This window comes from Ahaetulla prasina, chromosome 2 (assembly GCF_028640845.1).
Source record: "Ahaetulla prasina isolate Xishuangbanna chromosome 2, ASM2864084v1, whole genome shotgun sequence".
Classification (NCBI taxonomy): Eukaryota; Metazoa; Chordata; class Lepidosauria; order Squamata; family Colubridae; genus Ahaetulla; species Ahaetulla prasina.
Genome location: NC_080540.1, coordinates 150,879,950 through 150,907,594, shown reverse-complemented (window position 1 = coordinate 150,907,594; position 27,645 = coordinate 150,879,950). Strand labels below are relative to the sequence as shown.

Here is a 27,645-nt window from a genome sequence, read left to right as displayed (position 1 = left end):
AAGGGGTTGTGCACATTTATGCAACCACATTATTGTATTTTGTTAGTTTTCTCTCAAAAGATTTCATTTCATTTTTTAATTAAATTGTATAGCTTATAGATTATATTAAAAGTGGGGGAAAATTCCACTGTGATTTAATCTTGGTCTGATTTCTTTACATTTCAAAAACCTGGCATTTTAACAGGGGTCTGTAGATTTTCAACCGTTTTCTAAACTTACTGCATTTTGTATAAATTAGTCCTATATTTCATTATACTTGTCCACACAAAGTTTACGTTCATAGGCAATCTGCGCATAACGAGCACAGCAGCCTTAAAATACTGTCACCTTAAGCCATTGTAAAAGTTTGGTGGCCAAAAATCTGCTGCACGAATCGTTAATCTACAATATATATTGCCATAGTACAGGACTCTTAATGACTGGTCGCTTAGTAACTATTTGATGGTATGGTGGACCCGAAGTTACAGCCACTGCAGCATTTCCCTGGTCCCTTGACCAACCACAGGGATGCTACAGTGCTCCCCTGCCTATCTCTCCCCAGTTCCCCAGTCTCTCCAGGCAGCAATAAGAAGGGAGGCACTATGCCACAATAATCCCAAATGGTGAACTAGGGTTAGATAGATCCCACCCATGACTGTACTAGCAACCACATTGTTAATGACATTGTAACCATGGCAAAAATTGTGTTGGAAGAAGAGGGAAAACACTGTTTAACAATGAAGCAGCTAAAAATGAATTTAAGGTGTCTCACTGTGGGCTCAGCATCAGGAGAATTTGGCACAAAAACCAGTTATTCTACTGGGACATTTGTTCTGCAGTCAGGGGGATGTGTGGATAAATCATAAAAAAGGTTAAGAACAATGAGGAACATACAAAAGAACAGCGAAAATGGTGTTCACACAAAATCTATTACATTGAATTGATAAAGCCACTTAAGAGCATATACAACTTATTGTTCATGTGTGCTAAGCTTTTGAAAACAAGTGCAAGATTTAGCTTTGCTGAATAGTTTCTGTTCTGTTTTATATCATTAATTTTCTTTTTACATGTGGATTCTTGATCTCACTTTGCAATTTTCATACTCACTTTGCACAGTTTACAGCTTTGATATGTAACAGGCTGGAATTCAGACTGTTCCTTGCATGAATGAACTTCTTCTGCACATAGAAAATACGTTAAATTCCAAAGATGGCTTCTTATTAGAGGCAGAGAATCAGAGGTTGATAATTCCTAGTTCTTTGTTTCCTATGTATCTTTTAAAATGCCTTACATATTATTTTGAAAGATTTATCATTCCTGCAGGGCATAATACTGTAATCCATAATAAGCATCTCCCCCTCCCTTCCTCCACTGTAAAAAAGATGCTAGCCCTATTTATAATCCACTCTATACCAGTCAATCTACAAGTTTCAAATGGGGAGAAAGGCTTTGATCACTAACCAGAACTCCAAATAAAATAATTTCAATAAGTCTGCTTAGCATGGCACCATCCTGCAGCAAATATAGCAAACTAGTAACCAACACCTGAAGTTTACAGACAGAGATGAATATGGAAAATATGAGCAATTGTATAGGATACATAAGGCATACTTTCCCAATGAAAAACTGGGAGGAAGATTAACATTTGTCCAGTATTTGCATGGCCCAGAAACTGTGAGAAAACCAGCATGGGGAAGGAGTGTGTGGTGGGGGCGGAGATGGCTGGAGTAAATCTGCTTGGGTATTCTAAGGGTCTCTTTGGAATATTCTCCTAGTGTTTACTCAGCATCTTCCCTTTCCTTTAGAAGGGCTGGTCAGGTAGAATATACTACTACCAGAAGGAGCCTGAAGCATGCCACATTGAAGCAATAGTGCACAACTAATATGCTGCTCTCCTTCCTGGCACTTTCCCAGGGTAAAGTCAGAAGGAGGTATGCAAATAAATCTTGGGCACTGTTGTGTGGAGGGATTTAGCACTCTTAGGGAAAAAGTTCACCCAGAGCTTGCCAATAGAAATTTGGCTGTATAGATTCCTACACACACTCCAGTGATTTTGTAATTATCCCAAGGTTTTTTAGCAATACGTTTCAGTACCAAGCTACATCAGCTTCCTTAAGCCAGGTGTTTTATTGCTATTTTCTGTTGTGAATCTCCTCCATAAGACATCTTTAGGCTGTTTTTTAAAAAAGAATAATTAGTTTGATGTCATAAATCATGCTGTTATCAGAACTCAGCATCTGTTATACTGAATTACCTTTAAAGCTTTTTCTATATCATTTACTTAAGTCCTTTCCTATAAAATGGTTTAATTTTTTCTCCTTAAAGGCAAAAAATATAGGCAATCCTCATTTAGCAACTATCTCAGGCAGCAACTGTTCATAATTACACGGGTGATGAAAAAGTGTCTTTACAGCCAATTCTCACGTTTACAACCTTTTCATACCTGTAAAGGAAAGGAAAGTCGAAGTTAGCACAGTTGTGGTTTCACTTAGCAATCAACTTCGCTTAACAACCAAGCTGCTGATTCCAACTGAGGTCGCTAAATGAGGACTACCTGTAATATCATATACACTTTGTATACATTCTAATAAATAAATAAAACATATTAATTAAAAATAATAAGTTAAAAATAAGCAAAAAGAAACAAAACACTCAACACGCAGTCTGGATGAACTACTGGGTCTTTTTCTGCCATTAGTTTTCTATGTTTCCATGTTTCTATCAAGCAAAGGTATATAGCATTAAGGGTAAAATAAACTGAATCCTGCTATTAAAAATATTTTTTATGCTTTTATCAACTTTAGTGTGCCTCTGAAATTCTTCTTCTTTAATTCTACATTCTCTCCTAGAATACAGATGATAAATGTTGGAATAGCTCATTTCAAGCTTACAATACCTCAAAAATGTTTTGCAGAGCCCTATTTCTAGCCTTAATTATGTATTATTAAATAACTGTATTGGACCAATATAGGGTATTGTAGGATGCATAGAGGCAAGATTCTGCTTCATTATACAGACAGTACAAGCACAAATTCTATTTCCTTGTATTCTTCCAATTAAAAATTCCTTGTAAGGGATATATATCTCTACCAATTTTATGTAAAATTAGGAAATAATTTCAAATGCAAATTGCTAATATTTGAATTCCGAGAATGCATCAATTTTATTGTACTTTTCCAAATTCGTTTTAAAATTTAGTAATATAGTAATCCTCTTTATGTTTTGTATTTCAAGAATTCAAATAAACAGCTATTAATATAATATTTCCCAAATATTGTATTGAAACTTGTTTTCCCTCATGAGCTGCCTCTAGTTTCTTTAGGCAGAAAATCTCTAGCTTGTCTTTCTTTTTGTCTTTTTCTTTTTAAGTGGGGGTGCTTTCAGACTTTTGGCTCCTGGCAAATGCCCAGACAACACCCCGCAGTTTCAGCTGGGCTGGTGTAGTAGTTAAGGCATGAGGCTAGAAATGGGGCACAAAACCATCTGAATGGCCTTGAGCTCATTCTTTTTTCACAGCCCTAGGCAGAAGACAAGGGCAAAGACTTCTAAAAACATTATCAAGAAAACTGCAGGGAATAATTTGCATTAAAGTACAGTAATTATAGTATTAAACAGTAATTTAAAATATTAAACAACGTTCATGTTGTTTAAAAACAGAAATCATTGCAGGCAACAAGCTGGCAGCTTACAGGTATAATAGGAATTGGAATTTTTTCCTAATTGAGATAAGGTATTTACATCCTCCCTTTTCCCTGCCTCACCAAAACATGTCTTGAATACTTCGTTTAAAAGCAGAGTTGGCTTAAAAATAAGCCACAAAAGTTTAGCTATGCTGAGTTATTACAGAACAGAAACAAAGTGTTCTCATTAATTTACATGCGTGAAAATACAAGCAGGGAACCCCATGTATTTGCTTGCAAGTAACTCTTGGTTATTTATACCATGTTTCCTCCAAAAGAAGACCTAACCGGAAAATAAACCCTAATGTCTCTTTTGGAGCAAAAATTAATTTAAGATCCGCTCTTATTCTCGGGGGAAACACAATAGTAACCACTGTAGGAATTTAGCACCCACCCCCCTCCTAGAAGAATGAAATATTTTAGAAAATATTTAAAAGGCAGAATATATTTCCCTGGATGAGAAATGGAGAAACATGTTTTAAAGACAAAGCAGCTCCCTGCAACTTCCTGCCACCCCCCACCTTTGTCAATGGGCCATCATCTGCATCATAATAGAACCCATCTAGCAACAGAAACTCACCACATGGCAAGGCTCAGGCAAGCTTGAGGGACAACTTACATTGTTAACTAAGACCCCTAGACCACCTGGGAGTCTGACAACCAATCAGGATACTCTTCCTGTGCCCCAGAAAGTTCAAAGCTCAGAAAAAGCATAAAATCAGGGAGCACACAGGATCTCATCCCTTTTCTGTTCAGGATCTCAAGCCATGTGATCCTGGCCACCATTAAACCATCTTTCCAAGCAGCCTCCATGTTTCCAGTGTCTTTGTCCCCACTTAGAACTGAACCCAGATGGATATTTCTTCCAACAATTGGCGACCCAGATGGGACTCCAAGCTAACCTAACCAATGGATCTGGCCCAGGTAAGCCTCCCTTGCTAGCAGCAGACCCATTGAGTCTGTGGGTAAGTTTTCCTGGACCTTGGCCATTTGGAACTAGGTTTTAAAGGGGTTTTGAGTGTTGAGCTCAAAGGCTGCTTGGAAAGAAGGTGAGTACCTCTAAATTTTAATTTTAAGCATGGAAAAGCATGGGAAATATGTGTATGCCTGCATGTGTGTGAGTAAGAGAGCCGTTCTCCCAATCACAGCTGGATCTTGCTTCCTCTGTGCATTTCCTAACCGCAGAAAGACCAAAAGTCTGGAGAGCATGGGGGTTTTGCCAGAGCACAGGACCTCCTGTTAGGGAAGGAGGAAGTGTGTGTGTGGGATTCCACCTGAGAAAACAGTCTGATTCCACCTCTTTGAGCAACCTCTAGCCGCACCTCTGCCTACTGCTAGCTCCACCAAGCCGTGACCGGTAGGATAGAGAAAGCAAGGGGGGGAAGCCAAATGTGGAACTTTGTGTATTCAAGGAACGGAAGCTGAGTGAAAGGAAAAGAAGTGTGAAGGGGGAAAAAGAAATATATAGGAACTATTGGTGTATCTAAAAAGGAAAGGAAAGCCTAAAGTGGTGCATGTAGAGTGAGAGGAGGTGCTTGTACCTGCTGTAGGGGCAGCAAGGTCCTCCGGGATCACTATTTTTTTTATTGGTGATCTTCAAATAAGAGTTCCCTTAAGGAAGGGGCCCATACTTCGACAGAAGGGAGTCGGAGTCCTTCGCGGATACCTTTTTTTTCCGAAACTGCGGGAGTACCCGGCTATGACAAAGTGAGCCTCACATTCCGAGGATCATGGGAAGCGTAAGCTCGAGGGTAGAGGGAAATCCCCTGAGAGACATGCTTGGGGCCTGGGGCGCCAGGCAGGTGCCAGTGTTGACTGACATGCGAGAAAAGAAATTGAAGAAATTGTGTAAAAAAAATGGGCTTTGCTAAGAGATAACACCAGGAAGACAAATTTGGCTAAATAAAGGTACTTAAAAGAAAAGGGAAATATAAATAGGAATGTTTGGGTTTTTGTTTTGTTTGTCTCTTTCTCTGTCTTCTATTGAATCACGTGGTATGTCTGTTAAGATTTGTGCCTTCCCTAATTTAACTGAGATTTATGGCGGGAATGATCAGTGTGTGTGTAAATCTCAGTTTTGTTTTCCTCTCTTTGTCCTCCTTGTTTTTTATGTGTGTATGTCTGTCTTTGTGGGCCCTCGAGGTAATTGTAACTAAAATGTATCTAATCTCTAGAGACAAGAATTTTAAATTGTTAGGGAAAAAGAAAAACAAAAGGTTGAAGCAATGAAAATGGGGAAGAGAGAGAGAAAAAAAAGGAAAGAGCCTTTTTCCTGTCTTTGTCCGGCCAACAAAACAGTAAAGAGGACTTTTCATCCTATTTCTGTTTTTTTTTCTCCTTCTCTCTCTTTATCTTAAAGTAACAACTCAAGTTTATGAGGAAACGTTTTAAGTTCACTTACAAGAGAAAAAAAAATTCATTCTTGCATTTACTGTGTGTTTAAATGATTTTACCTGTTCATCCTCCTGAAGCATGTGAATCCAGTTTTTTCTTTCTCATCAGTTGTGTCTCCATTTTGTTGAAACTGCATTATCTTTTAGTAACTGCATACTGATGTGTTGTTTCTTTTCAAACTCTGCCTGCAAGATATCTACCCCCCCCCTTTAATCCTGTTACAATGCCTTTCCTGAGAAGATTACCCACAAAAGTGGGGAGGAGATCCTGTTCTAATGTCTTTCAGCCCTGAAAAGATGACTCTGCAACTGTGGAAGCAGAGCACATGGTTCCAGATGCTGCCCCCAGAGGAGACCTTCCATTTGTTGGAGCCAGGAATTGAGTTTGAATCCAGCCCCCACTGAAAGTCATCACAGCAACCAGATTAGAGCAGACCTTTCCAAACCTGACTGACCAACAAGCATGCCACCCAAAAGATATGAAAGAAAGGACCCTGAGATGTACAAGTAAAGACTAAAAGACTCTTTTCAATTCCCAGAAGACAGCTGGAAAGACTATGGCGGGAGGGTGGAAATTCATTGTAAGGTTTTCTGTCTTGTCTCCTTTATATTGTAATCAGTCTAAAGTATTCATGTAAGGATTGTATTTGAAAGTGGCTGCCACAGTTAGTTCTGAACACCTGAGATTTCTGTCTAATGGTAGGGAAATTTGTCCAGCATGTTTGTATTGTTTGTATTGCCTGAATTGTAAAGGTAGCTGCATACACAGGCACACACAGAGACACACCATTCAGAATTAGACTGAAACTATTCCCTTCACTTACCTGCACACAAGGCTTCCCCTAGGTTGATTTTGCTCTGTGGCACTAAAAGCCCAAGGAGTCAGATCTCCCTGCTAATTCCATGGGGGAGGGGCATTCCCCTCAGGCAATTCCTCTCTTGAAGAGATAGCAGAAAAAGTGATATCCAAAACCCAAGCCCTGACTATGACTCACAAATGATGCTGCCCAGTTGCCCAGTAAAGCAAGATATGTTGCACTGGTGGTCTCATGAGTAGAAGTCCCAGGGCTCATTGTGTGTAACTTTAAAAAAAAGAAAGAAAGAAAGAAAGGAAAAAGCCTGGATTGCACACTGATTAACCTCAATTTGGACTAAAAAATAAAAATTAAAATAAAAAATTAAAAAAAAATCTTGGATGCACTAAAGTAAGAGCTAGGGCAGGTTCAGTAACCAACCCTTGGAAATGGGCAGCTTGTAATTTAAAGGAAAACCATGGCTGTGAAAATTTTGGGATGTGTGCTTGCTTGAAACCTGACTGGAAGCTCACAGAAAGTGATATCTGACATCTGAATTAATTGGCATAGAAAATTGGATACTCTAAAATTCTTATCAGAACCTTTCCCCTGGCTGCTAGACCTTCATGGTGAAAGCTTTTGGGGAGCCACTGAAGGAATCTTTTTTCTGTTGTCTCTATCAATGGCTTCCTTTGCATCAGAAAAATTAAAAACACCTATCAAGCCTCCCTGATTTTATCAATTTTAATTTTTTGCCAAGAGCATGTTTCAAAACTCATGTTTTGAAAAAAAAAAAAAGTAGGGATTGTAGGAATTTAGCACCCACCCCCCTCCTAGAAGAATGAAATATTTTAGAAAATATTTAAAAGGCAGAATATATTTCCCTGGATGAGAAATGGAGAAACATGTTTTAAAGACAAAGCAGCTCCCTGCAACTTCCTGCCACCCCCCACCTTTGTCAATGGGCCATCATCTGCATCATAATAGAACCCATCTAGCAACAGAAACTCACCACATGGCAAGGCTCAGGCAAGCTTGAGGGACAACCTACATTGTTAACTAAGACCCCTAGACCACCTGGGAGTCTGACAACCAATCAGGATACTCTTCCTGTGCCCCAGAAAGTTCAAAGCTCAGAAAAAGCATAAAATCAGGGAGCACACAGGATCTCATCCCTTTTCTGTTCAGGATCTCAAGCCATGTGATCCTGGCCACCATTAAACCATCTTTCCAAGCAGCCTCCATGTTTCCAGTGTCTTTGTCCCCACTTGGAACTGAACCCAGATGGATATTTCTTCCAACACCACTTAATATAAAATAGCTCTAAAGGGCAATCTGATACAAAATTAGATTGAAACAATCTTTTTAATACAGGCTGCTTGATCCATAGTTATCAGTAGCCATAGTGCAGTTTTATTTCCCAAAATTAGTTTATTAGCCTTTCTCTTGTTAATCTAAGATTGTTTTGCATCTATTTACAGTTGTGAGCAATTGCATTCTCCCAAATATTATTAAGTTTTTTGGGAGGGAGAGGAAGAGAGAACTAAAAGTTCTCGTGAAAAAATTCTCATGAATTTTTTTAAAGTAAGGTTATAGGCTATGTCGAAAAGGCAATCTTATTAGCATGTGGTTATCTTCAATTTACTAAATTTCTGCATTTTAACTAATCCTTTTTGAAAACTTAAAAATGCACTTACTGGTACTTCTACAATGTTGTGCTAAAAGTGTCCAATTGGGTCAAATTTTGTATGATTATTTAAATGAGTAAAAACTCATTCTACAGTCTTGAATTAGCTTATCAGAAGAAATGAGATTTTTTTTTTAAAAAAAATGATTCAAATGAATCTTAAATTGATAAGCATGCAGATCAGTGCTGGCTAGATTTTAAAGGATAAATCTGAGAGGAATAAAAATAATATACATAATAGCCTAGTCTTGTTTTCTTAATATTTATTGGTAATTTGAGAGACAATCCACACAATTTTCTTGGCAACAATGTTGGAAGTGGTGTGCAATTGTCTTCTTCCTAGAGTTGCATTACAGTGACTGGTCACTGTTGAAGTAATTCAGCCAGCTTCTATGCCTAAACCAAAATTAGAACTCGGCTTGCTGGCTTCTAGCTCACACTTTTTAATGTAGCCCCCAAGAGTCAAGTTTGATTCGAAGGAACAAACAAATGCACACCTTGGGATAATTAAGATACCAGTTTTTGCAATACAAGTTATAATTTACCTCACTGTCTTGCTGGTATGAAACAATCCAGACAATTAACTGAGCTGCAAGTCTCTTCAGTGATGACAGACAGGGACTGGAAAACTGGTAATTGCTTTTTGATATTCAAGCCAGATCTCTAAAAAAGGGACTTTAGTAATCAGGCTCGTTCATATTTATTTTCAAAATGAAATAAGATTTTTAAAAAATCAATGGTTACAATCATGGTTGGTGTGTACAAAATTATAAGGTCGATGAAACTTCCTATCACAATTAAAAACATTTTTCCAACTTTTTGATTTTGGTTTGAAAATATGGACCTGAATTGCCTGGAAATGTTTTGTCATTTTGATGTAAGAAAGCTAAAGGCAAAATCTCCTTCAAGACTGACTCTCACAGATTTCACAACACTCCTATATTGTTTTCTTGGAAATACTGTAAAACAAAAGCTATTTGTATTACAAGAATACAAACAAAAAAGCTGTTTGTATCCCCCCTTCCTTTTACCTCTCACTTCTGCAAGTCTCAGATGGTCTCATCCAAATACTAAACTAGACTATATTTCCTTACCTTTCTAGATCAGCCAAGGTTGGTAAATACTGCTACCTACTACCGTTTGACCTAAGGAGTTTCCCTTAATTAAAGGATGGAGCCAAAGTTTACAACGGTTCTACTCTCACTATCTGTCTCCTTTAGCTGTCTATTTTTAACTGTGTAAAAACTTGCTCCCAAATAACTGTTCTTGACTCATATGTGGGAAAAAAATTTTTAGGTCTTTTTCAAAGCAAAAATGATTATAAAAGAAGAAGAAAGCCAATGCTTCATCATATCCAATGTGAATAATAAAGGCATGTGTTGCCATGTGGAGTTGGACCACATGTAAAAGCAGGTCTAGTCATGCATCAAATTAAACCATTCTTGTCTCTATCACATCATGCTCCAGTTATTCTTTAGATTTTTAAAGAGGAAATCTGATACATTTTCCAAGCATCAAGATAACTGTAGCAAAGAATACAACAGATGTTACTTTGAGCGCTATATCACATATTGTTTAAAACGAGACCAACATTTGCATTATTATTTTAGCAATGTTGTTTCTGACCTAACACATATTTAACTCATTTTCGCACATTCTATTAACACACAGTATTTTCCATATTATTTTAGTTCACAAATTCGCACTAAATTCAAATTTGTGGCATCACATTGCCATCGCGTGGTATTTTTTCCCTTCACGCAGCTGGAGTGGGTGTGGCCTGCAAGTGACGCATCCCACCCACGGGCTACCAGTTTGACACCCCTGCTTTAGTATATTGTTCCCAAACTGATTTTAATCCTTCCTTTGCCCCTCAAACTGATGAATCTGTCCCACAACTACATGGATGATTCTGAAAAATAAAAAAGGGGGAAATGGAAAAGCTTTCTAATATGCTATACATGAAAGAGAAATGTAGTTCAAGTAAGATGAACAAGACACAAACCGGATATATGAACTTTCACCTACTACTAGAAGATGAAAAACTTCATCTCACTATGATCTATTATTTCCTTTCTGAAAGAAAAGTACCATAATCATGCCTATTGTACTCTCATCCATAAGCAGATGCCTATCCAATTTTTCTCAAGCAGCAGAGATAATAGCCACTTTTTCATATATGTATAAATTTAAGAAACTGTCAACAGCAAGTATATGCAATATTAAATGCTCACATTCCCTGTAACTTCAGCTGTCTCAATTATCAGTTTCAAAGAATGTACAGATTCAGTTTTTTTATTTACTAAGGAAATGTACACTGCCTGCTCACAGTAACTCTAGGTGGCTTACAGAAATACCCCCCCCCCTTCTCTTGCTTGGAGTTATAGTGGAAGAGAGGAAACCATAAAATGCATTGATGCACCAGAAGAAAAGAACAAGGAAGGGAAGGGAATCCAAGAATTTGAATTTCAGATGCCCTTCTGAGAAAACTCAGGCCAGAAATGTTTACATGCCTCAGATAAATAGCTGTATTTATAGGAAGAATGTCAGGAGAATATAAATAGGTAATTCAAGATGGTGAAGGGAAGAGAAATGAGGTAAAATTAAATATGATGTATAAAAAAAGTGATGGGAGATGTGCCTATAAGCTATCAGCTTGGATTAAACTAATGTCTTGTTAAGTTTATTAAAACAAAAGTAATTTTTATTTATTTTATTTTATTTGATTTATTTGATTTTTATACCGCCCTTCTCCCGAAGGACTCAGGGCGGTGTACAGGCAACAATAAAATACAAAACACCACAATATACAAATTTAAAATACGAATTAAAAAACTTATTATAATTGGCCTAAAACCTTAAAATTTATAAAACCAAACCCCGTTTAAAATTAATAGAAAATTTAAAATCGATAAAATTTATGTAATTTAAAATTTAAAATTTAAAATATAAAATTTAAAATTTAGGCCAGCCCCGCGCGAATAAAAAGGTATGTCTTCAGTTCGCGGCGGAAAGTCCGAAGGTCAGGTATTTGACGTAAGCTTGGGGGAAGCTCGTTCCAAAGTGTGGGAGCCCCCACAGAGAAGGCCCTTCCTCTGGGGGCCGCCAGCCGACATTGTTTGGCGGACGGCACCCTGAGAAGTCCCTCTCTGTGAGAGCGTACGGGTCGGTGGGAGGCATATGGTAACAGCAGGCGGTCCCGTAAGTACCCAGGCCCTAAGCCATGGAGCGCTTTAAAGGTCGTAACCAACACTTTAAAGTGCACTCGGAAGGCCACAGGTAGCCAGTGCAGTCTGCGCAGGAGCGGTGTTACATGGGAGCTACGCGAAGCTCCCTCTATCACCCACGCAGCTGCATTCTGGACTAACTGAAGCCTCCGAGCGCACTTCAAGGGGAGCCCCATGTAGAGAGCATTACAAAAATTTGCATATACTCTTTCAATTTTTCTCTGTATTTCACAAAACCACTTCCAAAATCAGATGCACACACATGCATCTGTTTCTGACAGCAGGAATTTCTTTATGAACTTATCTTCAAAAACAAAATTAATTTTATCATACACAAAATGTCATTATGCACCTTTTTGTAAACTCTAAGCAAAAAGCCTGTATCCCATCCACTGAAATACAATAAAGAACTAGAAGCAAAAATTAGTTTACTGATAAAAACCCATGCTTGTAAGCCAAAATAAATCTCACCTGGGAAAAAAAAAGTTGAAAAAGTTCACCAACCCCAAATGTGGCTATACAATTACTGTACATGCACTTTTCTACAACACTTGGTGGAACTCATCAAGTCATACATAAAAGGTAAAGGTTCCCCTCACACATACATGCTAGTTGTTGCCGACTCTAGGGGGCGGTGCTCATTTCCGTTTCAAAGCCGAAGAGCCAGTGCTGTCTGAAGACATCTCCGTGGTCATGTGGCTGGCATGACTCAACGCCAAAGGCACACGGAACGCTGTTACCTTCCCATGAAAGGTGGTCCCTATTTTTTCTACTTGCATTTTTACGTGCTTTCGAAACTGCTAGGTTGGCAGAAGCTGGGACAAGTAACAGGAACTCACCCCGTTTCACGGCAGCACTAGGGATTCGAACCGCTGAGCTGCCGACCTTTCGATCGACAAGCTCAACGTCCTAGCCCCTAAGCCACCGCGTCCCTGTCATACACACACACACATACATACATACATATAGATAGATATGTATACATACATACATATAGACATACATATGCTTCGAAGCAGTAGACACCAGCCTGAAGATGATGAATGAGACTTCATCGAAACGTCGCCAAGACAGTTCCAATTTTACGCGGGAGAAAACCCAAATAACCAAAGACCTACATACAAACACCCGCAAAAACCTCAGAAAACAAATATATATATATATATGTATGTATGTATGTATGTATGTATGTATGTATGTATATACATAACTAGCAGTTAAAAGGAAGAAACAGCTGCGATCACACATTGCTCCCAGAAGCACGAAGCTGAAGCCTGAAGATGACGAATGAGACTTCGTCGAAACGTCGCCAAGACACTTCCAATTTTACACGGGAGAAAACCCGAACAACCAAAGACCTACATGTATGTATATGTATATACACACACACACATATACATATATATATGGAAATATGTAGGTCTTTGGTTATTCGGGTTTTCTCCCGCGTAAAAGTGGAACCTCAGAAAACATATATGGAGCTATATATATATATATATATGGAGATATATATGGAAATACTGATGGATTTATAGCAGGAAGATATATAATCTGCCCATCTTCCTGCTATAAATCCATCAGTAACTCCCAAATTCCACCTGTACTGAGATATATATATATATGCACATTGAACTGCTTTAGAGAAACACCCTTGGTGGCATTCAAAATTGAGTGCTAGAGATTAAATCCATAAGCATTTGTATGTGTGGGGGGGAAAAAAGCCTCCTGGCAACAAGTCAAGACCACAGCCCTTTTATAGGTTTCCAGTCTTTAGAAAAAGAGGCAACGGTTTTACACCTATGCCTGAATGAGAGACACAGCACACACAGAGCCACATCGACATCATTTGTGTCCTGCTTTAATTAATCTCGCCCCGAATCTATTTTCACTTGACCCCTCGACACGACTACCCCGCAGCAGGTTATTGTGCCAACTCAAATTAAGCTTCTCTTGATATTCTCTCTCTCTCTCTCTCTCTCCCCCCAACCCAAAAATAGCAAATTAACCTCCCCCCCCAAAGCCATGCCATGAAACGGGGGGGGGGGGATAGCGAAGCCCACGTTTCGGACCTTAACTCCACGGAATGCGGCCAACTGGAGAAGGGAGGATGAAAGACACGTGTGTGGTTTATTATTATTATTTTTAAAAAAGGACCGTTGTATTTTAAGAGGTGTCCATTCCCGAGGTGGAACACGGGGTGAACGGTGGAAAATAAGGTCCGGCTACGAGAACAATGCAGAATCTCCCCCATTTAAAAGCATCCGAAGGCGAACACACCCATAAAAAAAAAAAAAGGGGGGGGAGAATCTGCCTTCTTCCTACGGTAGAGAGAGGAAGGAACCGCCGCCAAGCCTAATATAACGGAGTCCCCTCCGCCCCAGATAAGCCGCCTCCGCCGCGCCTCACCTCCTGAACTTCTCCTGGAGCCGCCGCATGGAGAGCCAGTCGACCCGCCCTTATTCGGGCCGGCGGTCGGCACGGGGGGCTCCCGGCAGCTCCTGAGGCAGCGAGGGCCGGAGTCCGGGCCCTCATTGGCTTGCCAGCCCGCGCCGAGGCAGCCGAAGCGCCGCACAGCAGGCCCGAAGCTTCCTACAGTAACGACGGCGACAGCGCCGCCGATTCTGTCCCGCCGGCTTCAGCCTCCCGTTTTCAACCGGCTCCGGCCCGCCTCCGAAGTGTCAGTCGGAGGCCGGGGAAAACCCCGCCCACCTCCGAGTGGGTGGGGGGGAAAGCGATGGGGGGTGGGGAAAGGAAGCGGCGGCAAGCAGAACAATAGGCTGGAGCGCGTGAGGGGCGGCCCGGCGGGGAAGGGGCGCGAGAGGCAAAGAGCCGCGCGGCAGGCGCGCGCGGGCGCGCGGCCTCGCCTCTCTTTCCCCCCCCCCGCCCCTCTCCTCAGCCCAGGGAAGCCGGGCGACGTGGGACCCGCTGATGGCGCGCGAGGCTCACTTTTCCCTCGGCGTCGAGGGGAAGGAGGCGAGGCGCGGGTTGCGGGAGCGACTCATCTTTCCCGCTTCGCCACCTTTTGGAAAGGAGAGTCCCTCGCTGGCAGATACAGGGAGGGCGCCGAGGCCTAGCAAATGGCTGCCGGAGGGTCTGGCTGCGTGGTGTTGCTCGGGTCCCTCCAGACCCTACGGCAGGGGGTAACGAGCCGGCTCCGCCTGGTCGTCGAAAAAAGCGCACGATTTAAAGCGTGCTTGCCTGAGGCACGTCCGCTGTGGGCCGCCCTTTCTTTTCATAGCAAAACGATTTGTGAGGGCTTCAAAATCCCCCCCCCCCGTCGGTGCAGGCACTCGGCTGGTCGTTCCCAGAGAGGAAGCTGCTTGCTTTAAAAAAAAGAAACACGAAGGGATGTTTCATTGAAAGTTAAATGATCCACCCGTGAAGGAGATGGCCATCTCTCCACGATCTGTTGTTCTGGTCTCATTTGGTTAGGGAAATTTTGCTTTTGTTTCATTTATGACTTGCCTGACCTCCAAAACATTGTGCTTACCAAGTCCTCTTCCAAAATTCTCCTCCTCGACTCTAACCCTGTGAGCTAAAAGAATCTAACGGCAAAGAAAATAATGATGAAACAGTTAAAGCAAACCTCTTCAACACATTCTTTGGCTCAGCCTTTGTTAACAGTAATAGCTCATACCCGACATTCAACAATCGTACCAACTATGAGTATAACGATCTAACACATATAGACTTCACAGAAGATAATGTTGAAAAAGCTCTACACAAACTAAAACCATCCCTAGCTATTGGACCTGATGGACTATGTGCCTACGTCTTAAAAAAATGTTCTATTAATATAGCAGAACCCCTAAGCATAATCTTTGATAAAGCTTTCACAACCAGTTCCCTTCTCAAACTATGGTCACTAGCCACGGTCATCCCTGTCTTCAAAAAAGGAGACCCCAGCCTAGTTGAAAATTACAGACCGATATCTCTATGCTGCGTCACCTTCAAAATAATGGAATCTATCATCAACCAATCCATTACCCTCCACCTAGAAACAAACAACCTACTCTCTAATAAACAATTTGGTTTCAGGAAAAAATTATCATGTAACTTACAATTTCTTCACTGCAAAGAATATGGACTACAAACCTTGATCAGGGCAAAACAATAGATACGATCTACATTGACTTCTGTAAAGCTTTTGACTCTTGTACATGACGAACTTCTAAAATTAAAATCTTACGGCATCTTAGGACCCCTCCACAACTGGATAACAGCTTTCCTGTCAAATAGACAAGTGGTCAAAATTGGCAATGCACTATCAAATCCTGTTCCTGTAAAGCATGGCATTCCCCAAGGCAGCGTTCTTGGACCAACGCTCGTCATACTATACATTAATGATCTCTGTGACCTTATTACTAGTGATTGTATCCTTTTTTTCTGACGACGTCAAACTATTTAACACCACCAACGATACAACTACCCTTCAAAAAGACCTTGACTTTGTATCTGAATGGTCTAAAACGTGGCAACTTCAAATCTCAACCAGTAAATGCTCAGTATTACATATTGGAAAAAAGAACCCAAACACTAAGTACAAGCTTGATGGACATTACCTTACAGATGACCCCCACCCTGTTAAAGACCTCGGAGTTTTCATATCAAATGATCTAAGTGCCAAAGCCCACTGCAACTACATAGCAAAAAAGGCTCTAAAAGTTGTAAACCTAATTTTGCGTAGCTTCTTTTCCAAAAACTCTACACTACTAACCAGAGCATACAGAGGAATTATTGAGTCTGTCATTTGCACCTCTATAACTGTCTGGTTCGGTTCTGCAACCCAACAAGAAAGACACAGACTTCAGAGGATAATTAGAACTGCAGAAAAAATAATTGCTACCAATCTGCCTTCTATTGAGGACCTGTATACTGTAAGAGTCAAAAAGAGGGCCGTGAAAATATTTACAGATCCCTCATATCCTGGACATAAACTGTTTCAATTCCTTCCCTCAAAACGACGCTATAGAGCACTGCACACCAGAACAACTAGACGCAAGAACAGTTTTTTCCCGAGGGCCATCACTCTGCTAAACAAATAATTCCCTCAACACTCAAATTATTTACTAAATCTGCACTCCTATTAATCTTCTCATCGTTCCATCACCAATCTTTTTCCACTTATGACTGTATGACTGTAACGTTGTTGCTGGTAATCCTTATGATTTATATTGATATATTGACCATCATTTGTGTTGTAAATGTTGTACCTTGAAGGTATCTTTTCTTTTATGTACACTGAGAGCATATGCACCAAGACAATTTCCTTGTGTGTCCAATCACATTGGCCTATTCTATTCTATTCTATTCTATTCTATTCTATTCTATTCTATTCTATTCTATTCTATTCTATTCTATTCTAAAACATTTGCTAGACCTATTCTTGAATACAGCTCACTTGTCTGGAACCCATGCCACATCTCTGACATTAATACAATTGAACGAGTCCAGAAATATTTTACAAGAAGAGTTCTCCGCTCCTCTGTAAACAACAAAATACCTTATACCTCCAGACTTGAAATCCTGGGATTAGAAAACTTAGAACTCCGCCGACTCCAACAAGACCTGTGTTTAACACACAGAATCATCTATTGCAATGTCCTTCCTGTTAAAGACTACTTCAGCTTCAATCGCAATAATACAAGAGCAAACAATAGATTCAAACTTAATGTTAACCGCTTCAATCTTGATTGCAGAAAATATGACTTTTGTAACAGAGTTGTTAATGCTTGGAATACACTACCTGACTCTGTGGTCTCTTCTCAAACTCCCAAAAGCTTTAACCAAAAACTGTCTACCATTGACCTTACCCCATTCCTAAGAGGACTATAAGGGGCGTGCAAAAGTGCACAAAAATGCCTACCGTTCCTGTCCTATTGTTTTCTTTCATTGCATGTGCTTGTATATAATGTTGTGACAAATTTAAAAAAAAAAGTTGGGCTGAGAGACTGACTAGCCCAACAACATCATCCAGTGGATAGCCCTGCATCTGTATTTTCACAGTCGCAGTTCAACTCTTTCTTCAGTATAACACTTTAGAGCAGGGGTCTCCAACCATGGCAACTTTAAGCCTGGAGGACTTCAACTCCCAGAATTCCCCACCCAGCTTTGCTGGCTGGCGGATTCTGGGAGTTGAAGTCCTCCAGGCTTAAAGTTGCCATGGTTGGAGACCCCTGCTCTAAAGTGTTATACTGAAGAAAGAGTTTGGCTCAGTGTTTCTATTTGAAATTGAACAAGTCGGAGACAAGTAGAACCATTCACTCATATCTCAGATCCCTGGTGTCCTGTATATGATCATTTTGTATGAACCTGCTTCTTGCTATTAAAAGGAACAGCTACTGTTTGAACTGCTGCAGAAATATGTTGTGCCGTACTCTGTAATTTCTGTAATTTGTGTGCTGTAAATTTAATTTACCATACCTGTTACGGTAGAAAAGCAGTGGATGAAAAACAGTGGACCCATCCTCCCATGCTTTTAGGAATACTAAAAATACACAAGCCTGACAATTTTTTCATCCACTCATATTACCAGGAACCCCAACATACCACATAGCCAGAGAACTCACAAAAAAATAAGAAAAAAAAGTGTGGACATCTCACAGAAGGGAGCAAATATTCTACCAACTGCTCACTACCTCCAGAAAATTAAAGACCTAAAAGTAGAAGATAAAATTATGGTTTCATTCAATGTCACAGCACTCTACATCCATAGATCTAGAACTAGCGCAAAAAATAGATGGTAGCCATATTCACAATATGCCCAACCTAGCCAAATGCACTAATATCAAAATACCTAGAATCAACCTCTGCCTCATTATTTATTTGTACCCTATGACTGTCATTAAGTGTTGTATCATTAAGTGTTAAATTTGTACCCCACGATTATTGTTGTAAGTGTTATACCTTGATGAACGTATCTTTTCTTTTATGTACACTGAGAGCGTATGCACCAAGACAAATTCCTTGTGTGTCCAATCACACTTGGCCAATAAAAAATTATTTTATTCTATTTTCAGTTTGAAGGGCAAATATACCAACAAATCAGAGGAACGCCCAAGGGATCAGCACTCTCGGGACTCACTGCAGAGACTATGCAGCGTCTAGAAACTGGCACTTCTCCACATACACAGAAAAATATGGATTTGTTATGTAGACAACACCATCATAATAAAAAAGGAATAACTAGAGAAGATACATGAAATAATCAACAATATCTTCAAATGAATAAAATTCATGAGGGAAGAAGAAAATATACTACTCTTCCTAGATAGCGTCATCTGAACAGGAAATTTTGGCACATTAGAAACTCAATTCTATTGAAAATCCATACTAACCGAGTGCTCCATTACTAAAGTAACAACTCAGCCTTCCACCAGAGGAGCTATGTAACAACATTATTCAGATGAAATGATGCAGCAAATAGGAACACCAAACAAAAAAAAAAAAAGACTGCCAACATTTTACATACCAGAATGCTAATATATAACATTTTCCAACAGAATGATATCCCTGCAACTTTATCAAAAAGTACCTGATCACTGAACCTAATATAACACACCAAAAAAAAAAAGCTATGAAAAGGATAACAGTACTATATACCAAGAATATCTCAGAAACAATGAACAGACTATTACATTTTACCCCAAAACATCACTATAGTACAAAAACCAGCTAAAGCCTCCAAAGCTTCTTAAGCAAACCAAAAGACTCTGTAACCCACGGGTGTCACACTTGATTTCACTGAGGGCCGCATCAGGGTTGTGTTTGACCTTGGAGGGGGTGGGGTGGGGTGGGAGTGGTTGGGGTATGTGTGGCCAGCTCAACATCACTTGTGTCTGGGGAACCTTTGGTGGCCCCGGCGGCGCTGGGGGGATCCATTGTCTTCAGCAGAGGAAGGCAAGACCAGGGAAAGCACCAAACCCTTGTCCTCCAGAGGCGTTTTGCCGTCTGCTGGTGGCCAAGTGTTAAGGTAGGACTTCCCTCTCTCCTTCCCTCTCTCCTTTTCTTTTTCCTTCCCCTCTTTCGTTCTTTTTCCTGCCTTGCTCTCTTCCCATCTTCCCATCTTTTTCTTTGTCTTTTCTCCTCTTCTGTCCCTTCTTGGAGGCTCAAATGCAAAAGGGGAAACATTTCTCCTTTTGTTTTGCTTTTAGTTTGTTTTGCTAGCTCTCTGCCTGCAAAAACAGAGCTGGGGGGGGGGTGCACACGCCCCCTGGGTCCTGTTTTCAGCCAGGACAGCCTCCTGCAATCCTCTGCCAGTGAAAACAGAGCTGGGGAGGGTCTTCCATTTTTGGCGGCAGAGGCACCCTGGGCCAGTCCTTCACTATCTCCGGGGCGGCTCCGCAGGCCAGATCTAAGCATTTTGTAGGCCAAATCCAGCCGGTGGGCCTTGAGTTTGACACCCCTGCTATAGCCCAAGAAGAGGTAAAAAGTATGAGGACTGTAAAAGCCACTATGTAGGACAAATAGGCAGAAGACTAGCAAAGTACATCCATAAACACCCACTAGCAATCAAAGACACAATGAAAATTCCATACTGTCACAACACGTGGACAGACTCAATCATCGTTTCAGTTGGGAAACTGAGCATCTTAGATCAAGCTAAATGCAAAAATGCTAGAGTATTCCTAAAAGTTTGGCATTTAAAAAAATCAACCATCAATAGAGACACAGAAATGAACCAAATTTACACACCATTCAAGAGACAAAAGCTAAGAAGGAGACAAAAAGACCAGAGCACATCCTCCCCAGCAGCCAACATCCATATAACCACGATCTAGACCAGAGATACAATCAAGCAGAAAACAATATGTACTAAGGAACTACAAAGGAGGAAACCACATTCCCAATCAACACTGGCAGGGCAAGCAACTATACTAAATAGGGAGCAAACCCCACACTTGCTAGCACTGTAATGAAACATCTGCAGGCAAACAACCAACTTACACATCACCAAAGACTGCACAATTCAACCCTGAGCTACATATTTCTCATCTATTGAAAATATGAATATAATTAACAGTAGGTTTGAACAGAACTATACAAACATACAGTCAAAAGATTGCCTTATAAAAAGAAAAGCAGGAAAAGCATCGAAGAGCAGCTAGAATATAAAATTTAAAAACCTGCAGTACCTGTTTGCAGGATGCCTGGCCTTGTGAGTTGAAAATAATAATCTGATTTCATTTTTTTAACCTATCTGCTCAACAGAACGAAGATGTCTCACATTTTTTGTTGAAGGTGAATCATTTTGGGAAATGATACAGAAACTGCAATAAATTATAGTGCTTAAAATAAATGTTGACTTGGATCCAAAGGTTTTTTCCTTAAATAGAAGGATTTTTTTGTAACTGTTCTATGTTTTTTTCTATCCATTGGTTCTATCAACCAATCTGCTGTTGTATGATCCTGATAAGCCTAGAATGCTCTTGTACATATAGCAAACTTTCCTTTTGTGTGTGTGTATGTTCTAACAGAAGGACTGAAATGTACTATGTCAATTTCAGACACTTTTTTGGGGGCGAACAAGTGCCCCAACTTTTCTTTCCCCAGATATTTTCAAATATTTCTTCAGGAGTAAAACCTAATTCTAACATCATTTCAGATAATCATAACTGCAAGATTATCAGTTCTCACATAGATTATTAGCGCTAGGAATACACCTCAGTTGATGGGTTTATTGTATTTTTAAATTTGCTGTGTACCTTTCATACTAAGTTTAAAATTTGATGCCCAGTAGAATTAAGTGAATAAACCTGAATGCAAACAACCAACATTGCAATGATCTTTATACAGGTAACTATGGCAGTAGTTCTCGATTTACATCAGTTCATTTATTACCATTAGAAATTACAATGGCACCAAAAAAAGTGACGTATGGCTGTTTTTCACACTTATGATTGTTGCAGCATCCCCACGGTCATGTGATCAAAATTCAGACATTCGGCAACTGACTCATATTTATGACCTTTGCAGTGTCTTGGGATCATGTGATAAACCTTTTACAACCTTCTGATAAGCAGTCAATGGGGAACTCCGATTGGCTTAATAGCCATGTTACTCTCTTATAGCTATAATGATTCACTGTGACAAGAAACATCATAAGATGGAACAAAACACACTTAACTGTCTCACTTGGCAACAGTAATGTTGGGCTCAACTGTGGTTGTAAGTCAAGGATTACCTGTATCTACCTTAAAACTGGACCTTATGTTAAGGTCAAATGGATTTTAGAAAATCAATTTTCCTCAAGGTTTCCTGGAGTTTGGGTGACAGCCACTTGCTTAATAACTTAATTAAAAAAATATTAACATCTGGCAGATTGTTGTTTTTTTTCACTTTGGGATCCAGATTGGGTTTTATCAGCACATTGAATAGTATGATTTCTGCTTCTTTTTAAAAGGCTGGCGTATCTCTCTCTTTCAAGGAGGAATTTAAAATCCAGACTAAACTATTCCATCCTCTGTTATTTAACATAACAAATCACAATGGGCAAGGTTGAAATATACAGACGACCAGTTGCATATACTTGGTCATCATGCAATGCACCTAGATGAATGCCTTTCCCAGAATTATATTTAAGATATGTGGATGCATGCCTAGAAAACTTGGAGGGGGCTTTTGAGCAGCATACTAAACTTTCAAACTTTTGATTTGAGACTTTGAGGAACAGATCCAGAAGTTTAATTTACAAGGGAACAGATGCCTGAGAAATCATACTATTCAATACCCTGATGAAACCCAACCTGGATCTCAAAGTGAAAGAAAACAATCTGCCAGATGTTCTGTTAAATTATTTTATTTACAAGGGAATGGATGCCTGAGAACAATTATGCAAAGTGCCTATCTATGAGTAATTAGAGCTTCAACAGGAATGTTAGTCATACTTACCTGATAATTCCATACAACTTTCTGGGAACCCTTAGAATTCCTCTTGATGAAAGAGGAGTCGGGATAGTCTTGAAAGTCTACATTTCAAGAAGAAGAAACACAGATCCAGAATATCACTGCTATATTTATTGGACTGTTGATATATTTATTGGACTGATGACAACCCCATCATTGGGCACATTTTCATATTTTCTTAGTCCCCTAAATTAAGTTGTGTAGTCTTCCCAAATGGTTCTATTGATAAATTTCAAGTTGTCCTGAGGGATATATGTAGTAGTACACAATTATTGTTTCCCATTACTGTCATAATGTGGACGGTACAGACACAAGTCTACAAATGGTTCATCAAATTGTATGAAACTCACTAAACTCATACCAACTATTGGATAGCTGGGATATTTTTTTCAATCACTCAGTAATGTGAGCAAAACATGGTAGTATGGTTTCCCCTCCATCAAACTGATATGGTGTCCATTGTGTTTGGAAGATCCATAGAATCAAATCTTGTGAACATGGCAAATTTGTTCAAGTCATTTTTAGCTTTGAGAGAACAATTTAAGAGTATACTGTTTGCAATAAATTACCATCTAAAAGGCATTTTTAAAAATGTAACATTATTTTAATTTTTTAAATTTTTGAAAGCAATGATGTAGAAAGTGCTCTTTAAAAAAGAAATACCCAAGTGCAAATTGCAAATGCATTTTTTATTTATTTCTGATTGGAAACCTTTTATTTTTCACATGAGTGGGGGCTACTAAGAATAGATTATTTTATGGGATATGCTTGCAATTGAAATCTAACAAAATTCCTTTTAAAGAAACTAAACTCTAGCCATCGTGGAAAACTGATTTGTAATAGGCAGTGAAAGGGGAAATAGATCTTTGAGTGATGAAATATTTAAAAACAAATCAATGTTACCTGTCATACAGAACTGACAACGAGATCAATCTGATGGTTAGCATGCCTTGACAAAGGAAAACATATTTTGAAATTTTTTTAACAAATGCAAGATTTGTAACTACCGTAATTGTTTAAAAGCTCTTGGAATAGACAATAAGGATACCCTTCCCCCCCCGAAAATAAGACATCCCCTAATAATAAGACCAATCGGGCTTTTGAGCGCATGTGCTAAAATAAGCCTCCCCCCGAAAATAAGCCCTCCATGAAAATATTTAAACGCAGAGCTAGAAATCAGGTGAGATGGCAAGAGGAGCCCCATCTTGCTCCATGTGCCCCAAAATAATAAGATCTCCCAAAAATAAGGCCAAGCACTTATTTCGGGGTTCAAAAAAATATAAGACAGGGTCTTATTTTTGTGGAAACACAGTAGCACTGTGAAATGGGTATATATAAGACAAAATTGTGAGGAATGTAGGGGGCATATGTCAGGCAAAGTCCTTCAGATTTGTTCCAAGTTGGATTCTAGGCTTGGGGAGATCCTCTGGAGGTGATTCTTACAGGCAGTGATTCACCCCCTTCTTAAGAAGTTATTGTTGTTGGACAATTTTTATCTAGTTTCTAACCATAATTTTTTTAAGGCAGGTTGTAGAGAAAGTGGTCATACAATAGCTACATAGAATTCTGGAAGAAGAAGGTAATCCGGATACATTACAGTCAGGTTTCAGGTTTGGATATGGGACCAAAACAGCATTGCTTGTGCTTGTGGGTAACATCTGGTGAGTGCAGGAGGGGTGGTGCATTCCTCCTTCCTCTTCTTGACCTCTTGGTGGCCTTCAATAACATCCAGATGTGGATATTCTTTTGTAATGGCTCTGAAGAATGGGTGGCACTGTGTTGGCTAGTTGTCTTTCTTTTTCCTGGGCTGGTTGTAGTTGGTGTTGATGGTGGGGAATCCCAGCCCTCTGCTCCTCCTTTGCAGGGTTCCTTGGGGCTTGGTTCTCTGTCTTTCCCTGCTTAATGTCTACATGAAGCCCCTGTGTGTGTGTGGTGGCACCATGCCATCAGTAGGCCAATGATACCCAGTTTTTATATCGCCACCCTTGACCTTCCAAATGATGATGTGGAGGTTCTGACTCAGTGACCAGAGGCTGTATGACGAACAACAGGCTTCAGCTCAATCCTAGCAAGACTCAATGGCTTTAATTATTAGGGCCCCCTGGTTTTGGAAAGTTTCCTTCACTAATTTTGAATGGAGTGGAATTATCCCAAACAGAACCTGTGCACAATTTGGGAGCCGTTCTGGACTCCTGTTCAAGGAATGTGTGTACCAGCTGTTCTTAGACAACAAGCACTTGTTCTTGGACCATGACCCGGCTCATTCCTAATCACCTCCTGAATGGACTACTGGAATGTGATTTACATAGGGTTGCCCTTGAAGATCACCTGGAGGCTACAGTTGGTACAGACTGCAGTAGCACAAGCAGGTATGTGTGTTCCTTGATCAGTGCATGTTATACCTCTGTTCCATGAGCTGCACTGGTTATCTGTATGCTTCCAGGTTCAATGGGTGGAATTATTGGAGGGACTGCCTTCCCTGATAATGTACCAAAGACAAATTCCTTGTGTGTCCAATCACACTTGGCCAATAAAGAATTCTATTCTATTCTATTCTATTCTATTCTATTCTATTCTATTCTATTCTATTCTATTCTATTCCACCTGTCTCATTAGATCTGGTAAGATCAGCATGCTCTGGGTCCTGTCATGGTGGAGCTTTGGAAGACGGTCTTTTCTGGTGGCTCCTGCCCCTTGGAACATTATTCCTCCAGAGAATAGACTGGTTCTGACCCTGCTGGCTTTTTGTAAGGTCCTAAAGACAGGGTTTTGTCACTGGGTTTGGGGATCTGGATATGGCAGAGCCCATGCAGGGGTTGGGCTAATTTATATTTTTTAATATTGGCTGCTGGTTGTATTTTTCTTTTTTTTTTGAATTTATATCCTGCCCTTCTCCGAAGACTCAGGGCGTCTTACATTGTGTTAAGCAATAGTCTTCATCCATTTGTATATTATATACAAAGTCAACTTAATTGCCCCCAACAATCTGGGTCCTCATTTTACCTACCTTATAAAGGATGGAAGGCTGAGTCAACCTTGGGCCTGGTGGGACTTGAACTTGCAGTAATTGCAAGCAGCTGTGTTAATAACAGACTGCTTAGTCTGTTGAGCCACCAGAGGTATTTATGCACTTTTTAAAATGTGGCTTTGTGTTTCTATATAATTTTTAATTGTGGTTAGTTGCCCAGAGTCATGAGTTAGGCAGGCATATAAATTAAGTAAGTAGAAATATCTCATTTTCCCCCTTGTGACAACTCTTAAATTTTGTGCCTAAGGACAGGAAAACAACCAGTATAATCCCAACGTTAAAAAGGCATGCTGTTCCCATCATGATTTTCCCCTGGGAAATCTTAAGATGGAAAAAATACAAAGTAATTTTTTTTTCAAGTATTCAGCAGTATAGTATATCAAGTATAGGTTTACCTGCCAGAATTTTTTAATTTTCAAATGTATCTCAGTCACTTTGGATTATAAATGTATGTGTCCTTTTTAAAAAAAAAATGGATATCCTTGGAGGGACAGATTTATATAAAAAGAGGCAAGAGGCAAGGATCTACAGTTCCTTCAATAGCTAACTTTTCAGCCTTCACTTTGTGTAGTAAATGCAAAGTCTTTCCAATGTATTGCTCAAGCCTGACGAAAGGAAGATCAAGGATGAAAGACCAGAAGAAAAGAGACATTCCTATGTGATAAGCCAATGCTGCACAGCAATTCTAAATGAGTTTAGTACCAGCAGAAACCAAGCTCCCGTAGGAAGCCCGGTGACAGTAGTAGATATTTACACATTTCACCCAAAAGCTTCAGTGAGGTGGTACATTCACAGCTCCCACAATCATTTCATCAGGGCAGGACTATGTGCCATCACGCACACGTTCCTCAAATGAAAACAAAAACCGGGCAAAGCATTTTCAAGTCTGGCACTGAATAAGAAGAAAGGAGATAAGACGATGACAACTTTTCATAACAGCAGTCAGCTTGAGTGCTTATTTAAATGCTGGTCCAGATATTACATACAAAGGCTACCGTGCTCCCAAGAATACTCACTGTTCCGCTTTTTCTGTGTTTTCACATAGATCCTTGGTAGCCCAGATTTTCCTTCTTCTGTCACAGGAGCAGTCAGCCATCTCACGGGACCAAAGAGCAAGGTGGTTGTAGGGCAGGGTCCTTCCCAAGTCACACCTTTTAGAAGGTAGGAATCCTTGCCTTCTCCTGCCTGCAGTAGATTGATTGACCTTCTTTAGTCCTCTTGAAAAAGAAGAGTGAAAAGAAAACATGTACACTGGCAGGCTTAAGAACTAGTTCACCCACCATAAGAGTGTGAAGCAAGAGATGAGTAACACCCACGTGACTCTTCTGGTAGGTAATTATCTATCTGGGAAAAGAAAGCTTGGAGCATTTAAGAAAGAACTTTACAAAGTTGTGTTAGAAGTGTCCTGGGGAGCAAAGGTGATTGCTGATTGACATTTCTGTCCCCCTCTATATAGCATTAAACCTTTAAAATCAACAACAAATTCATGAGTTTATTAGCTTAGCAAAATAGTGTCTTTTTAATAGTTGTTCCATCTCTGAATTAGTGCAGCATTAGGGTGTGGGTCCAACAACTGGGTGTTCTCAAGACCCTCTCAGAAGTCCTCCAAATCAAGTTTATTTGCCATCCTATACAGAAAAAATAATATAATATTAAAATTCTGTCAAACAATTACCAGAAGCGCTAGCAGCAACGAAGGCATCAATTTTATTTTTTAATAGGATAAATTTCAGGAAACATAACCCACAGAAACAAAAGCTCTTTTGATGGTTTTTCATCATTTTTAAAACTAGGAAGGGCTCCTGAGAAGAAGAAGAAATGTTTGAGAAACAATGTATTAGTGGATGTGGAGTATGCATATATATTTATTTATCTTACAGCATTTCAATACTGCCCCAGTCCTAGAGCTCTGAGGGTAAACAAAAACAAACAAACCCTTAAACCACAAAGCC

General features: G+C 39.8%; 1 protein-coding gene across 15 annotated transcripts in view; it reads right to left on the bottom strand.

The window, feature by feature from the left end:
• Positions 1-26,975, bottom strand: part of MMD (monocyte to macrophage differentiation associated) — a 50,253-nt gene extending 23,278 nt beyond the window's left edge. The window contains exons 1-5 of one of the 15 annotated variants that reach the window (XM_058165699.1): positions 26,710-26,975; positions 23,569-23,614; positions 22,651-22,727; positions 2,234-2,422; positions 1,087-1,157 (exon numbers count right to left, since the gene is read on the bottom strand). Coding sequence is in view for 6 of the 15 variants with exons in the window: in XM_058165692.1 (XP_058021675.1) it covers positions 26,710-26,939 (230 nt within the window). In the remaining 9 variants the exon portion in view is untranslated. Of the gene's footprint in view, positions 1-1,086; positions 1,158-2,233; positions 2,423-6,112; positions 9,197-14,166; positions 17,631-22,650; positions 22,728-23,568; positions 23,615-26,709 lie in introns of those variants that run through there. The other 14 variants (XM_058165703.1, XM_058165702.1, XM_058165694.1 and 11 more) reach the window with 14 other exon arrangements.
• Between the last annotated feature and the right edge of the window lie 670 nt (positions 26,976-27,645).